Source organism: Plectrocnemia conspersa, unplaced genomic scaffold, assembly GCF_051122295.1.
Source record: "Plectrocnemia conspersa isolate PC_06_02 unplaced genomic scaffold, ASM5112229v1 ptg000006l, whole genome shotgun sequence".
Lineage (NCBI taxonomy): Eukaryota > Metazoa > Arthropoda > Insecta > Trichoptera > Polycentropodidae > Plectrocnemia > Plectrocnemia conspersa.
Window position 1 is genome coordinate 18,759,683 of NW_028277170.1, and position 16,808 is coordinate 18,776,490.

General features: G+C 32.4%; 1 protein-coding gene across 2 annotated transcripts; it reads left to right on the forward strand.

Annotated features, from left to right (window-relative positions):
* The first annotated feature begins 1,855 nt into the window (after nucleotides 1-1,855).
* Nucleotides 1,856-15,941, forward strand: LOC148234432 (protein zer-1 homolog). 2 transcript variants are annotated; one of them, XM_088188176.1, is made up of 8 exons: nucleotides 1,856-2,871; nucleotides 10,668-10,867; nucleotides 11,194-11,365; nucleotides 11,430-11,591; nucleotides 13,196-13,378; nucleotides 13,437-13,583; nucleotides 13,641-13,893; nucleotides 14,702-15,941. In XM_088188176.1, exons 1-8 carry the CDS (start codon nucleotides 1,891-1,893, stop codon nucleotides 14,833-14,835), a joined length of 2,232 nt encoding a protein of 743 aa, XP_088044302.1. In that variant the 5' UTR covers nucleotides 1,856-1,890; the 3' UTR covers nucleotides 14,836-15,941. The 2 variants fall into 2 exon arrangements, with proteins under 2 accessions (XP_088044302.1, XP_088044303.1); XM_088188177.1 differs by having other exon boundaries at nucleotides 1,857-2,871; nucleotides 13,196-13,357.
* Nucleotides 15,942-16,808: the final 867 nt, after the last annotated feature.

Below are 16,808 nucleotides of genomic sequence, written 5' to 3' on the forward strand. Positions count from 1 at the left end.
CACCTAGTATCTCATTGTGCAATTATTAGAAATAAAATAATGAGAATGACCTAACCGTTGATTATTAATTTAAATAATAATTATATAATAATTACTAAATCCGATCTCTCAAGCCACGATAGAAATAAAAAAAAAGCAATTAGGTTCATATGGGATTCGAACCCAGACCTTTCAGGTCAATAGTAAGAAACTTATATTATTCATCTATCGTGCCAGTTGGTATCGAAATAAATATAATATTAATTTATTCGATAGTATTTAAAAATGTATTATCTACTGTCCACGGAATCAACAGCGGGAAATAAATCATTATTTCAGACGACTAATCCAGCAATTGAATACGTATTAAATAATTTAAAATTATTTATTGTTTAATTGCAATTCGATATTGTTTATTGTATCACTCTACATATTTGCAAATTGCGTATTTTTAAATAATATATTTAAAAATAAAATAAAAGAATGGGCGTTGTTTTAAAGCATTAGGTACTACTATGGTATGAGTTATAGTAGTTATCTGGGTGCTTGAAGCAAACATAAGTCGTGAGTTTACCTTCGAAACGGACTCACTTGTACATTCAGCCATTATATGACAGAATATAACACTGTATATGAATTGGATATGCATATAACACCGACGACCCCCGGTAAGTTTACTATGTTGGAAGTTCTATATATACCCAATTTGAAGTTTAATCCTGCTTGTGAAAACGTCATTTGCGAGCAAAAACACTAGCTCTACCTAGTATCGCATTATGCAATTATTAGAAATAAAATAATGAGAATGACCTAACCGTTGGTTATTAATTTAAATAATAATTAAATAATATTCACTAAATTCGATCTCCCAGCCACGATAGAAATAAAAAAAAAACAATTAGGTTCATATGGGATTCGAACCCAGACCTTTCAGGTCAATAGTAAGAAACTTATATTATTCATCTATTGTGCCCATAGAGTAAAGAATGTATTACTATATGATATTCCTTACTCTATGATCGTGCCAGTTGTTATCAAAAGGTTCAGTTGAATGATTTAATAAATATAATATTAATTTATTCGATAATACTTAAAAATCTATGATCTACAGTCCACGGCATCAACAGCGTGAAATATAATATTATTTCAGACGACTAATCCAGAAATTGAATACGTATTTTTAAATTACAAATTAAAAAAATAATAAAAAATGGGCGTTGTCTTAAAGTATTAGGGGTACTAATTATAGATTAATAAAGTAATTCACTGTATGAGGTGCTTGGAGCATTAATAAATCGTGAATTTACCTTCGAAAGGGATTCACTAGTCCATTCATTCATTATATGACAGAAGGTAAGACAGTATATGAATTGGAAATTTATATAGCACAGACGACGCCCAGTGAGTTTGTTATGTTGAAAATTATGTATGTACCGATTGCGAATGTAAGCATTTGCGAGCGAAAACACTAGCTATTATCACACTGCAATTAAATCATAAAATTCTGACATTTTCTACGTACAAACTTGTGGCGTGTGGTGGCGGCAAGCATTTGTCCATGCTTGTACAAAAAGATTGATCATACCTGCTTATCAAGTTTGCAGTTATGTGTTTCCCCTCCTTTACACAGTACAATAACACGCGAATTTATTTGGCACAGTAAGAGAAAGGTTAAAGCTACTAAATAAATATGTATATTTTCTAAACATATTATAGAACAATTCAGAATATATGCAATTTAAAATTTTTTGATCGACTTTAAATCGAAACAATAAAAAATATTCGCTGCTCATTTGTTCGTTTTATAATATGGAATACTAATACATGTATGATTCTATGTAACGAGCGTTCGATACACAAAGCTCGTTACACTGAATTCTTTCGCAGTGACGTTTCCCCAGCTGGGCAGCGATGGCGGACGTCGACATGGAAGAGACGCTCGCGGCGCCTAGCAGCGAAGCGATGATGGCTGGTCTGGATCCGTCGTCTCTGTTCGACGCATGCCTCGATTATTTGGTGGGGGAGTTGCACATGTTGTGTGTGGTGCGCGATTCAAAATTGACGCTGCGCGACGAGGTGCTTCTGCCTAGCGAGATCTGCGACAGGTTCGTGACTGCGTACCAGCGCGTGGATACCACTGGCGAAATCGGCGACGACTTCGCCGGCATCTTCAGGGACACGCGCAGGACTCGCGTACGGCGGCTCAAACTGCGCAACTCGCTCATATCGGACGCGGGCCTGGAGCTTTTTCTCGCCCACCGACCTAGTGAGATCGACCTGGAGTCATGCCGTAATCTCACTCAAGCGGCCGTCGACCGCATCGGCGACAGCCTGTCCGACACACATGTCCTTCGTCTTGCCAATCTCGCTAACGGCGTTGAAATTCGCGACTTGCCCTCAGCGCTGCGGCTCAAGCGTCTCATCTATCACGAGACGGGCCTCACCGACCTGCGGAACTACATGCACCGCCTGCAGACGCTCACGCACCTCGAGGTCACAGGCTGCACTATGCAGCTGGACCCCTCCTGCACTCTGTCCAACCTCGTTTCTCTGGTCCTCTACAATAATTGGTGCAACGACCGCTGGATCGACTGGGTTTGCAGCCTCAAAAACCTGCAGCACTTAGATCTGTCGCAACACGGCAGCAACCTTTGCAACTTTCAAGACGCTAACCAAGTGCTGGATCTGATCGTCACCTCGTTGCCAGCTCTAACGTCCCTCGACATATCCGGAACCAACTTGGCCGGTACTGGCGCAATGATGCCAAACAACAACAACATATTGTGCGACATACCCGGACTATCGTCTAGGATCGCCAATCCGCTCAACTTTCTAGGATTGTACGGAACCACCAACAACGCTTGCTGGAGGCATGACATCCCTGCACTAAGAGTATGTATTACACTTCATTTTGTATATTTTATTTTTCACACAAGACATAATTATAATTATGAAATTGAGAATATCTAGAAACCAGGGCCGCTGAGAGCGAACCCGAGCCCTAGGAAAACAATGATTTCAGGCCTCATGACAAAAATGGCATTTTATATATTTTTAACATCGTAATATAATTTCTTGAATAAATAATAATAGGTACAAGTTAACCCTTTCTATGCTACAAATAAATATAAAAATTAGCCACTTATAAATATAAAAATGAATGCAATGTGTTTAATTATTACATGTGAAATATGTTTTTTTTAACTTCCGCTATAATTCGTAACTACCCTATACCTATATTTCTTACGCGCATATTGTTGTATTTGCAATGTTCAAATACGTAAGTAAATAAAGAATCTTCCCAAATTTATAAATAAATAAACAACAAAGCAAACATTTCAAGATATCGCTAAGAAAAAAAATATTGTAAAGATATATTAAATTAATCTATAAAAAAAAATTATCTATAGACATATATAATCCAAAATAGCTGATATCAAAATATCAATATATAACCATCTTATTTATCGCTATTATAATCATGAATTAATTTAATCCTACATATTGAGATTTAAGATAATATTCAATATTAACAGCTTAACGTATATTTGCCGAACTTTGGCCGAGCGATTTTGTGAAAAATAGCAAACAATTATCTTTTTTTAGTAAATTCCATACAACTTTTAAACCAATTAAGTTATATTATTGAAATTTAATATGTAGCTTCCTTATGATTTTTTGCATAAACACATTGTCAAGTACATCATTTAATCAATGATTCTAAATCTGTGGGTCGCATAATTAGTAATATAATGAAAAAAATACTTGTATAAAGTCGCGTGCAAAAATAACGTATCACCTACAAAATCATATTTCATATGAAATTAAAAACGTATTATAGTTTAAATAAATTAATAATTTTTTCCAACTATTTAACCCTTTGCCCTCGTAATCGTTTTTGTACTAGGTAGATAGCCAACTCGGGAAAAATGAAAAATATTTCATTTTTATTAAAAATTTAAATTATATATGTATGTAGAGATTGTGTATGTTTGGTTTATTTTTAAAAACTAAAATACGTTCCATTGAAGGTCAAACGAAACGCTGCAGTTAGTGTCATATTATTTTATATATTTCTTAATTAAAAATAGAGAAAACATTTAAGGAGTGGCTATATGCTACATATTTGTTTGTAATTTTATATATTCATTTTCCTTATAATCTGAAATCTTTTATTAAATAATTAGTTTTATTTTAATTTTTAACTCATTTTAAGACATCGATAGAATGGAATTAAAAAAAATATAAGTGACTATTTTCGCCCAAAAATAGGGTGCAAAATCATCCATGAAGATTCAGTCCTAATTTGAGCCCAGGTGCTCTTCCTTCGGCGGGATTAAAAATTCAGGAAGATTTTGTAATCTACCGTCTTTACCGTTCCGTTGATAAAGTGTATACTTCCCACTCTGAAATACGAAAAGCATCCCCAGATCATTTGGCTTTCTGAATTTCGTACAATTGGCTGGATACAATAATCATGGTATTTTTCACCCCTTCAACGACGAACGTATGAATTAACCCGAATGAATTAATTTTGTTCTCATCTGAGAACATTACCCTTCTCTAATTTTTATGTCGATTGGCCCATTCCGCGCGTTTCTGTCGCATTGTTTTGATAAATAACGACTTTTTAGTAGGTATATGGTCGAAGAGACCTTCATTCCTTAGACGCCTACGAGTTGTATCCTCATTTGTTTGTGTTTTGTATCATTGAACTCGCTGGTTTTACGCTGACCGCGTAAGCAGCCGATACGCTCACTACCCTTAACTCGATTTGTTGCACCTGTTTCGATGTTTTTTTTAAAAGTCTGATCTGTTAATTGGTTACATTCAGACTGCAAAATGTTTCTTGTTAGGAACCCCATTGACGAATACGCAATGATTGGCTTTTTGCTTTTCACTTAATTGCGAGCGATTCGGCATTATAACATTTAAACATATTTTTTTCACAAAAGCTGTCAGTCAACTCACTAGGTAACTACTATAAAACAATGGAGACTTACCCCTAAATGAACACAAAAATTTCCAGTAAACAATAACGGAAATATCTTACTTTTTTACGATTTCAAAAAGTGATGCGTTTTTTTGCATGTGACTGTATAAATATAATACTATATATATAATATATATTACTTATTTATTAAAATTAAGACTATCGTGACCTGACAGGTTAATCTAATGCGTCACGATGGCCAAAAATATAAAATATATTAAAATTAAAAAATACATATACACACACACACATATAACTAAAAGCACGAAAACAAGATAAAAGGACGGATACATATCACCACAACAGGTGTTCACACGAATTGAACCAAAACTCGAAACTCATTATGTGCACGAAAAAATATCAATATCTTGATACATAATATTGGGCGAATTGATGGCCTTTGCCAGAAAAGAGTTGGCAAGTGCTCCAGTAAATTTGAAAAATTCGTCAGCCCCTCGTGAATGTCTCAATAATTTGTACGCAATGAACTTGTATTGAAATTAAATAACTTTCCTTAAAAAAATATTTTGCCTTGTGAGAAATCACCTTGAGAGCGATCGATTTGTGGCCAATTTTTCGTGTGAGAAATTGCCTTGTGAGCAATAGTCCATGTGAGCAATCTTCCTGTGACCAATGTTCGTGTGATTGGTTGCTATGTGAATAATAGTTCCTCGTCCTTGTCTATACATATAGTGCCGATATGATATGTTTGCTCACAAAGGTTTAATTAATGCATAATAAAATCTTAGATTTGTAAAAAAACGATCAAACTACTAGAGGACATATTCACCTAACAGGTCTGAGGCTCACTCCGAATGGTATTCATTAAAACTCAAAATTTATTGCTTTTCTCGAATCATCTTCTATAAATATCACATGACTTGAGATTACAATTCAAATGGAGTCTTTGTCTATCTAAAATATTTCGGTTTAGTTCTGCTTTTAACTGCGCAATATCAATTGCTAGTAAATAAAATTATTTTATAAAGTATTTACTGAGAATAAAATCATAAATCAAAATAATATTTAAAATGCCAAGTACCCTTTGTGATTCTATAAAACCGAAATTAATCGTTAACTTACAACATAACTAGTAGTGTTCGATTAAAAATATATCAGAAAACCTTAACACATTACCTACCAATTTTTTTTATGTGATATATGTATGTGTTCCTTTTTGCTGAAAAAGTTCGGTAAAATATTTTAACAAAAAAACACTTAGCCGCTTTAAAAAATATTTTTTTATAAATGTTCCCAATCGGAGATCAAGGCATATGATCTGTAAAATAAAAATATATTTACCAGTACAATTTATTTATGCCGTTCTTTCATACAATCAACATGCAATCTTATATTACACTACATTTTTCGCACATGGCACATCTTTATTTACCATCAATCGTTCTTTCTATGCAATGTCCATTCGAATAACTTCTTAGTTCTTTAGGGTGCGAATGTCTTCCTGCATTTTTCGTATCAGATATTGATGATAATCGTAAATATGTTCTCGCAATACTCCTAAATTCAAGCAGGGGCATAGTTTCGTTAGAAAGACATACAGGGCATATGCGTTTACTACCGTTAAATCAATAACATTTGTAAAAATTGGAAAATACCACTTTTTCCCCCACGAATTTTTATCCTATATTTAGTTATGAAGGTTCTAAAATAGCTTCGAAGAAGAATATGGAATCTACTGACGATGACGATTCTGAAACTAAAAACGTTTGGATCCACATAATAATGACATTCTATAATTGGATCGAGAGCCGTTCAATAATACAAATGTGTATTGTCGATGAATCTGGCATCAATTTTTAATATTATGTATTTGAAAATGGTCTGAAGTCTACGGTGTAAAACTCAGTGACTCTTTTCATCTTCGAAGTTTATTGATAACTTTTTGACATGGCATAAAATTATAGCTGCGTCTCGGATGAATATCGATATTATAATCTGTGACTCCTGACCCCCGTGAATGTCGCGACTCACCATTTGGAAATTCGTTCTTTGCACCTGTGAACACTGCAATCACACTTGAAATAAGATTCAGCCGAATGACAAAAGTTCTTTGTGATATAGACCTGATACAGATGCATGATCTGAATCAGATGTGACGTCATGGATTAAGAAAGATCAAGCATTAATGCAAACAATATAAATGTAAAAAGCACTCATTTCGGTCACGTGATGTGTCATTCTGAAACGTAACACTTCTTGCATGTTGTCATCTGAGACAATACAAGAAAGAAGAAGCGATGAAATTTATGTATTGAATGCATCAAATCGCTAATATGTTTCTTCAAATAGATATCACGTAGTTTGATTTTATAAACATGATATTTTAAGTGCATATGACGAAATAATAAATATTGAAATTTCTTTAAACGATACTCTTGAAAACATGGATGACTTCTAAGATGATTGTGATAGTGCTGACCTTTTTGTTAGATAATGTTGACATTGCTCTAAATTATTCAGTGTTAAATAATACGATTCAGTCAGAGGAAGTGATATCCAACCTTGTTAACAAAATGCGCTATGCGTATACTAAAAATGATTAGTGATACGAATAAATCGACAATATGATTTCAATATTCTGTAAATTGTTTTGGTTTATTCTCTTTATACAGACGAGGGGTCGTTTATATATGACATCACAGTCTAATGCCGAAGGGGGAAGGTGATATAATCTGACAATGAGAATAGAAAATTGACGTCACAAACCTTTATCTAAGAATATAACTTGTTTTGGATTCATTTCAAATAATACATATTACATTAGTGAGCTAAAACAGCTCACGACAATTTTACATATGAATCATCTTCAGGTGCACTTTCATTTGTATGAAAGAGAATCTTCAAGTGATTCATTTAAGACAGATGCAACCATTTTGAGCGGATTTTGGGCAGGTTGCGTGATTGCTCCGTACTATTTTGAAAACAACGCCGGAAATGCAGTTAATGTTAATGGCTTGTGTCACGGCAACATGATGATGGAATTCTTGTAGCTTCAATTGGAACATATGGACCTAGACACGTATGGTTCCAGCAGGACGTCAGAATTTGCCACACTGCATGAAACAATTGCTTTATTTTAAAATCTATGTCAATAATCCACAAACATATTGACCTCGAAGCCGTGTAATTAATTAGATAACAAGGAGGTCATTTGAATTAATGTGACATAATATTGTTCAAAGATTTTATGACGAAGTAGGGCAATAGAGAGAGTGGGTTAAAATTCACAAAATAATTAAAAAACCGGATTACCTATAAAAGAAAACAATACAACTCACTCCTGTTATTAAATTTTGATATAATTTTTGGAATTCCGCAATGAAATTGAAATTTTTTTGGAAATGAAATATGTCAAAGCAAAAGTAACATTGTAATGATTTAATAAAAATTCTGCGCAACTCGGTGCTAAAAACAAAATAATAAAGTTGGTATTCTTGCCAGAACATTTTGTTGTAAAAAACATGTTTGCGGCTTTTTTTTGTCTCTGCCGGTCCATCTTTTTGTATGGTTTGATACTACAGATCTATACAAAGATATTTATATAGTTCTTAAGATGCACATAAGTAGTACTGTATATAACTACTACATATTTAATGATATAACAATGTTGTTTTCTCGCTTTTAAGCTTGCAAAGTTATTTTTATTCTTCGATACGTGTAGTTTTTGGGCTGTATCATTTTTTATTGATAAAATTGCTAAAGAATTTAAACATTCATTCGATAAAGATGATCGAAGATACGTCTTAAAAGTTTGAGTTTGCTAAAACTACGTTCACATGAAGCAACTGTTGTTGTAATAGTTAATAAAATTCTCAATGCTATTCGCATGTTAGGCAAGACGTTTTGTAATTCACTCATATTTAATAGTTATTTAAGATAATATAAAATGCCAATGGAGTAATAAATTTGTATTGAAAGGTAGAAAGTTGAATTATCCAATCATAATGTATTATATATTGTGTATAGAAATCCTGAAAACAATTCGCATTGAAGTTTCTGACAGTAATGCTAATTGCGCATGTAAAAATGTTTCATAGCTCAAAATATTAATAATCAAACCATATGCATTTTAAGGAACTCTTTAATTAATTGTTTAAAAAAAATTAAAACCTCTATTGGAGTGCTTTTATCTTCAGAAATCAATGCACTTAACATTTTAATTTGCCGTTTATATCAGTATTATCTTTTATTCTAAATTTTTACATTTTATTATTTTTTTTTCGGAATTATTTTTAAAATTAAACAAAAAGCTTTCCTGAAAATTATTGATTTTCTGAAAACATTTTTCGGGTGTGACTACGCAGCCAGTAAGACACAGGTGGAAACTAGTGAGAATTTTATTAGTTAAATTTAACTATGATTGGCGAGATTGCTATTTTCTGGCGGAGGGATGAAGTCAGTGGAAGATCCTTAGAGTTCTGATCGGTGTGGCATCGACAGTTTAGTGGAGGTTGATCCTTCTCTGCTGCGGTGCTTGTATTGTGGAGTCCATGACCGTATGTCTGCTGGTGTCTGCTTGGACCTCATTGGAGACCAGCCTTATATGTTCAGGACTGCAAAGCTCAATCATGCAGCGATCTTAGAAAGTGACATTTGCTTGACGGACATATTTAAGGTTGAATTGTGCAACAGGAATGTTGTGGCCTTACCGTGCTTCTTGTCTTCCGGTGATATATTGTTTACTGTGACGTTTCGTAACAAAGAAATATTCATTCAATGCATCAGAGAATCCTTGCGTGTTATTTATGGGAAACCGTTTTTTTCTAGTCCTAATATAAACTTTTCTCTCAAGTTCATTTTATATTCAAAATGTTTTTAAAGTTTGATGATAAATGGGATATTTTTAAAAACCCATATATCGGCTCTATAAATGTAGGAGTGAGATTACATTCTAAATTTAATAAGATATTTTATCAAATACACTTACATTTTTTAAATTTATCACAAACTGATTTTCGTTTGTTTTATTTATTTTAAAAAATAAATTTGGACAATGATATTATTTCATTCTTTATATTTAAAAAAGTTATATTAGACTAAATTTTTGACTGCGCGTTATATTCCAACATCTATTTGAGCTGCCACTGTATGAAGCGATAACATACTTCTGTTATCAAAATTTAAACCTTCTACGTATGATGTGTTCTTTGTAGCACGGCTTCGGTTTTGAAATATAAAATAACCAATGAAAGCAATAGATTATATACAAGATATATTTACAAGTTCATGGCTCTTTTCACTTTGTTTAGATAAAGAAAATTCTTTGGCTAAATCATTAGTTTTTTGACCTCAGAAATATTTTTTTTATTGGCTGCAGTGTTTGATCGAATACTGTACTCTGCATTTTGAAATTGGTGGATTAAATAGTGCCTGGTTTAAAAACAGCCTGCAAACATTAATTTATTTGTGATTTATCCTTCATCTTCCACGGCTTTGAAATTATCACAACTTTGCTGAAGTATTTATAGCGAACGACTGAAGCACATTAAGTGACGGATGTCCCTAATCAACAATGAGCTTGTAAAGACTTGTTCACACAATCTGTTTCATGTGCGGATGCATATAAATTGGCAGAACATGATACTTGGAACTTTATACACATCACTACGATACTACAAAAACATTATTTTAACCCTGGCAAAAATGTTAATTTTTACTTATGTATATGATTTAGGTTGCGGGGCAGGCGAACATTGAGCAGATATTGACTGCAGCTACAGTTTACGTCAACAGGCCGGACTTTATGACTCGTGTCATGAACGATCTCTACCACTATTTCCGCCATGAATCGAAGAACGTTGACAGGGCATTGATGATTGTATTAAAAGCGATGGACACACATTTCGACGATAGACAAATACAGATTTGTGGAAGGTATGTGATTATTTTTTTTTTGAATTTTACTTTTGGCCACAATAACAATCCAACTGGTGTTACCTATTAAAACTTGTTTTATTTTAAAATTATAATTATAAATAAATTATGCAAAAGATTTTTTTGTTTTATAATATAATTGTGGTTAAGTATAAACATACATGCAACGTTGATAAATCGTATTAAATGACGCTAGTGTCTTGACATTGGTCATTAACATAAGAGTAACAAATGACACATAAAGGATTCAGTGGCTTCACAATGCATAAATACATCAGCGGTCTTGTCGATTAATATTTATCTAATACTATATAATTTTTTTGCAGTGCTATCTTATTTTACATAACAAGAGAGAGATCTGAGGAAATGATGGGGGTTAAGATCAAACGACATATAATCAAGACCCTTCTCAACAGCATGGAGAACAATCTTGATGATCAAACAGTGATGAGAAACGGATGCTTGGCTCTATGCCAATTTAGAATACCCACCGACGTGGTTCGTAAACTTGACATTGATAACAAAACATGCGACATTGTTACATTTTCGATCTATATTTCAGGTGTTCGACTACGAGAGAGTGGTCAGTATTCTACTGACGGGCGTTTCTAATATTAACCAAGAGGTGTTTGTTCAGAAAGTGGAGATTTACTTACTAAACTCACTCGCCTGTCAAGTAAACGCCCACCAGAAAAGGTTTTTGGGCGACAGTGGCGTGATATCGGTAATATTTCTATCTGTCTTATGCCTTTAACCTTTTCCAATCGAACTTTATTATCATTTTTTATAATTTAAATTCGATGTGTATGTATTGCGTAACAACTTCAATAACAATGTATCTATACCAAAGTTTATATATATTTACTTATATATACATATGAAGGCAACATTGAATTAAATTGCAATTGCGATGATGAATCATGTAACTCAATGGTACATTATTCACATCATTTATATAATAAATTAGAATGTTTTTCTTTTATGTTGAATATTATTGATTTTATTTCAATAAATTACTTGCGATAGTGTATCGATATATGTATTCAGATAGATATTATAATTGTACATATCACTATTATTTTACTAATCTTGCATACAGTATCATATATATTATTTATACACTATCTTTCGTCCAAAATGAACAATACGTCTTTGTGTTTGTTGATTTTTATTATTCTGATGCTATATTTATCCTCTTTATGGTTCAATGCAATAAAATATTGTTTACAGTAGTTATATACATATTTTGCGATCAATAAAAGTGTTATCTATAATTTGTGTATAAATGTAACTATGACTTTTTTCCAGTTCAACAATCTGTAATCAGAGAGAATGCTTTTGTTTATTCTAACTATTTTTGAATTGGTATTTTCCTTGTAGATTAAGTTGTTGCCGATACAATTATGCATAATTTGTATGCGTTGCAAATGCCGCGTTTATTCACCAAGCATTATAGTACTGTTTTCATAATAAAACGCACTATCTATGTTTTCATAAGATGCTTAATTTCAAGTGACTCGACTACATTGTACGACAAGATATTTTTATATACTATGATATATTTTAAATATTGAATTCGATTAACGCTCGAGTATAAGACTAGAATATAATTGTAATTTTTTAAAGTAGAAAAATGTAAATTTCTTGTATAAGTGAGTCAAATCAAAACATTATATATTGCATTCTACATGCATCACCATTAGTCATTCCGAGGTTAAACACTTATTTGCCTAGACTACATATTATACTTTCATTTGTCGATGAATTTCAATCGGTTTCACCCGTTTGTACTCAATAACGAATGACAGCGCTGTTCCACTTTGATGCATAATGAAAGTGTGACAACCATTTTAAGCTACTACTCTTTTTTGTGTTGCATGCCTGATTCGTACTAACACATGTCAGTTACTTTATTTAAACTATATATAATATTTTTACTGATAAAGAATCTAATGCTGGAATATATAAAACTTTTTAAAGATTATTACATGAACTGATAATATTTTTTAAAACATGTTTCAATAAGCCGCACTGGATTATTATATAGAGATTCAATATTAGATTATAATGTATAAATTATCAATTATCAATTGAGATGGTTGAATCTTTGTCGCAAAAAATATTCATTGAAATTGATACTATAAAATAAAAATATAATTTCAGCATTATTTTTTTTGAAATATAATTGTAATAATAAAGCTACTTATATTTATGAGTGTAATGTTTTAGTGTTATTATATTAATTAAAACATTATTGTTGCGCCGTTATAAACAAACTAAGCAAACTAGTTTGAAGTTTGCTTCATGTGCATATATTGCTTGTTATAGATCATGTTGAAGCTAATCATGGACCGTTTAAAGAGGAGGTTGTGTGATGACATCCTGGAAGTGGCCTGGAGCACTATGTGGAACGTCACCGATGAAACGCCGATAAATTGCAAGAGATTTTTGAAAGATAACGGCCTGACGCTATTCCTTAGCTGCTTGAGGGTGATTGACTTAGCAGAAAGTGTATGTGCGAATCCAAAGCTAGTATATTTCAAGTTGAAATCGTTTCGATATATTTCAGAATTTCACCAAAGCCGAGTTGCTGCGGAACATGATGGGACTACTGGGCAACGTGGCCGAGGTCTCCGAGCTGCGCCCGATCTTCATGGTCGACTATCTCATCGAAGAATTCGTTGTATTGCTAGAGTCGAGCAGTGACGGAATTGAGGTTAGCGTTTACTTATTCACGCCCAATTTATTTTGTCTTACTACCACTAATTTATAGGTAAGCTACAACGCAGCTGGAGTTTTGGCTCACTTGGCATTCGACGGCGTTGACTCCTGGTCTATTGTGAAGCCTGCCCGCCACGAAGTATTAGGCAAAATGGTTCTCGCTATCGAGAGTTGGGACATCAAGTCCAACAGGAATATCAATTATCGCAGTTTTGAGCCACTGATGGCACTGCTGAGGGCTTGGCACACACCTGAATGTCAACACTGGGCGATATGGGCTTTGGCGAACCTAACTACAGTCTACCGTGAGTTTTAATTTTTAATACCTATTTTAGATTAATTCGCGGCAAGTAACGGTTCCATGATTTTTTAAGAATTTTTATATAGCGTTATCCCATAAACGAATGTGCGCTTCTCACTCTGCGCTATATCTCAAAAACCGTTAATCAAACAAAGAATTGAATTTCACCAAACTTATAGAAAATGATATTTATGTGCGTACCGTTTTATCACAAAAGCGATTCTCTTAACGACCCGTGCTGTGTGGTCAAAAGAAATCCCTCTTGTGCCATGATGTTTGTCTCATTGTTACTGAATGAACGTTTTTGGTCACGGTCATTAACAATGAGACAATCGCCTTTTTAAATGTGCCTATATGTGTGGTCGCCACATAGTATTTTATTCAAAAAGGACATTTTTATATACAATACACTTCTTTTCGGAATACACTTCCACCAGATACTTCCGATTTGGGATACATGAGAGTTTAGCCGAACTCGTACCAACTTATCTACTAATCATCGGTGGGTTATAACAGTTAATGTAGTCAAAAATTATCTTATATTGAAATTGATTAGTAAAATCTTTAATGACTGCTGCAGAAGAAACTGAAAAACAAGAACCCGACGGACAAGTCGAGTCTTATATAAAAATTATTAAGTGGAAACTGCCAATCTCAAAAAAGCATTGAAATTTGCAAGGAAAAGAACTAAAATTCGATATGTTTTTTAAAATGATCATTTAAGATGAACGTTTAATTTTATTTGTATTATTAAATAAACTAACATATAATTAAAACATATTTGTATAATGACCATATTCTATTTTTTTCAGCCGAAAAATACTGCTCACTAGTGAAAGCTGAAGATGGTATTGAGCTATTGGAAAGCATAATGAAAGATCCTAGACCATACGTACGCATCAAGATGCTTGCTAAAACCGTATTGGAGAACTGCCTGACTAACTAGACTTCTGACATAATGCAACAGTTCCTTGATATTTTTTTTTATTTTCATAAATCTAGTCTTTTTATTTACGTATATTTTTTAACAATATTTGTTTCTCCTATTATTTTTTTTCATTTTTTATAATAAAATAATTGAGATCCTTCGACGGATTAGATCAACTCAAACAATTCAAGGTTTAACTAATTGTGATGTCATATTTTGGAACAGACTGCAATGGTTCGGCATGATGTTTATGGGAAGTAGTCTCATCGGTCGATCAATTATCGTTAATCATTAACAAGGTTATTATAAATTAAAAAATGTACATAATAACAGAACTTTAAATTTATCAACAACTAGCAGAATAAGTTTGCTGGTTCATATATTCGTATTTGTAAGTGGTAATTTCGCGGATCAAAATTATTGCTTTTGAAGGTTATTTATTTGTATATTTTTATTACGTACATACAATCGAAAGTTATGAAATATCAAATTTTTATTATTGATCTTCGTAATCCCAAATCTAGTCATATGTTTGAAATGTCTCAAGAACGTTTGATAGAATCCTCGTTGTACCGCTTTATATATAAAAAAATGTTTAACTTCAGAGTATCAGTAAAAATCTAATATTTCATACGAGTAGATGTAATATATACTTTATTTTATACTTAAAAAATAAATCGTGCGATCTGAGCTTGCAGATTTTTCTATCGATTGAAAACTGGCGCATTTTCATAACATTTGTATCGATGGTATATGGATGGTTGAGGATAAAATGAGACCGGTTTTACTATATGGAAATCTCTAGATTATAACCCATTCCTGTATTTGAGTAGCAAGTGCCATTTAATGATTGATTACAATTAAAAATGAAAATGATAGTACGAAACAATTGTTCAAAACCGATCATACGTATCAAATATATTGCAATACAAGCTGTTTTATTTTATATAGATTTATATGACGCGTTAAAAAAATGAAATATAACATTCAATGTTTATAAACCTAGAAACACATATATAAATATATATCAAAAAATATTATTATACCATCAAAAGCAATTATGTTTCATAATCAATAAGCCTTATTAATGTAATAATAATAAAAAAAGTAAAAGCACAAAAACACACTCATGTAAAAAAATGTAACATTCAGTATTTATAGAAGATTCAATTAGAACTTTATATATTACATGTAGTAAATATATAAACGTGAAATGACACTTGCACATTCCTGTGATTCTGTAAAACTTGTAATGCAAACAAAGTCTCATCAGATTTGTTTGCGTTGCTTGTCCTTTGATTGCCGATGATTACTTAATTGACGTCGAATCTGATAATTTTCGGACTAGCCGATGTATCGGACTTTGGCAATTAAAGGATTAAATATTACGAAAGCACAGGAGAATCAATTCTCGTATAAATATATTAAAGGTATTTACAGTAAGGTGTGTACGGTTAATAATATGAATCGTTTTGCAACATCGATTAGCTAATTAGTGATATTGCAGAGATTGTATATTTTTTATCACTGTTGAAATTGAATTATATTTTTGAATGTTTATGGAAGTGAAACAATGTTAAATGGACAGCGCTGCTTTTTTATGACGTAGCTGTGCGTGTTTCATATGCAATATTCGAAACCATAGTTCAATTTATCTACCTAACAAGATAAGATATATTTATATATAATATATACAGGTGTCCAAAAAAAAATGTTTCAGTGCTTCCCGTGCAGGAAAATATATATTTATTTAAAAAATGTTTACAATCTACTTAATATATAAATAATTAATGAATGCTTTTAAAACATAACCTGTTGTAAATATAATAATATTTCCTCTGGCAATTCGCTGGAATGTCTCAGATGATTCATCTGAATGTTTTTGATTAGAATCTTTGGATTATTTCGATGTTGAAATTTTTGTGATTGAGAATGAAAATATCTCAGTCTAAGTAATATAATAATAAACTTATAGATTTTTAATAGTTCTT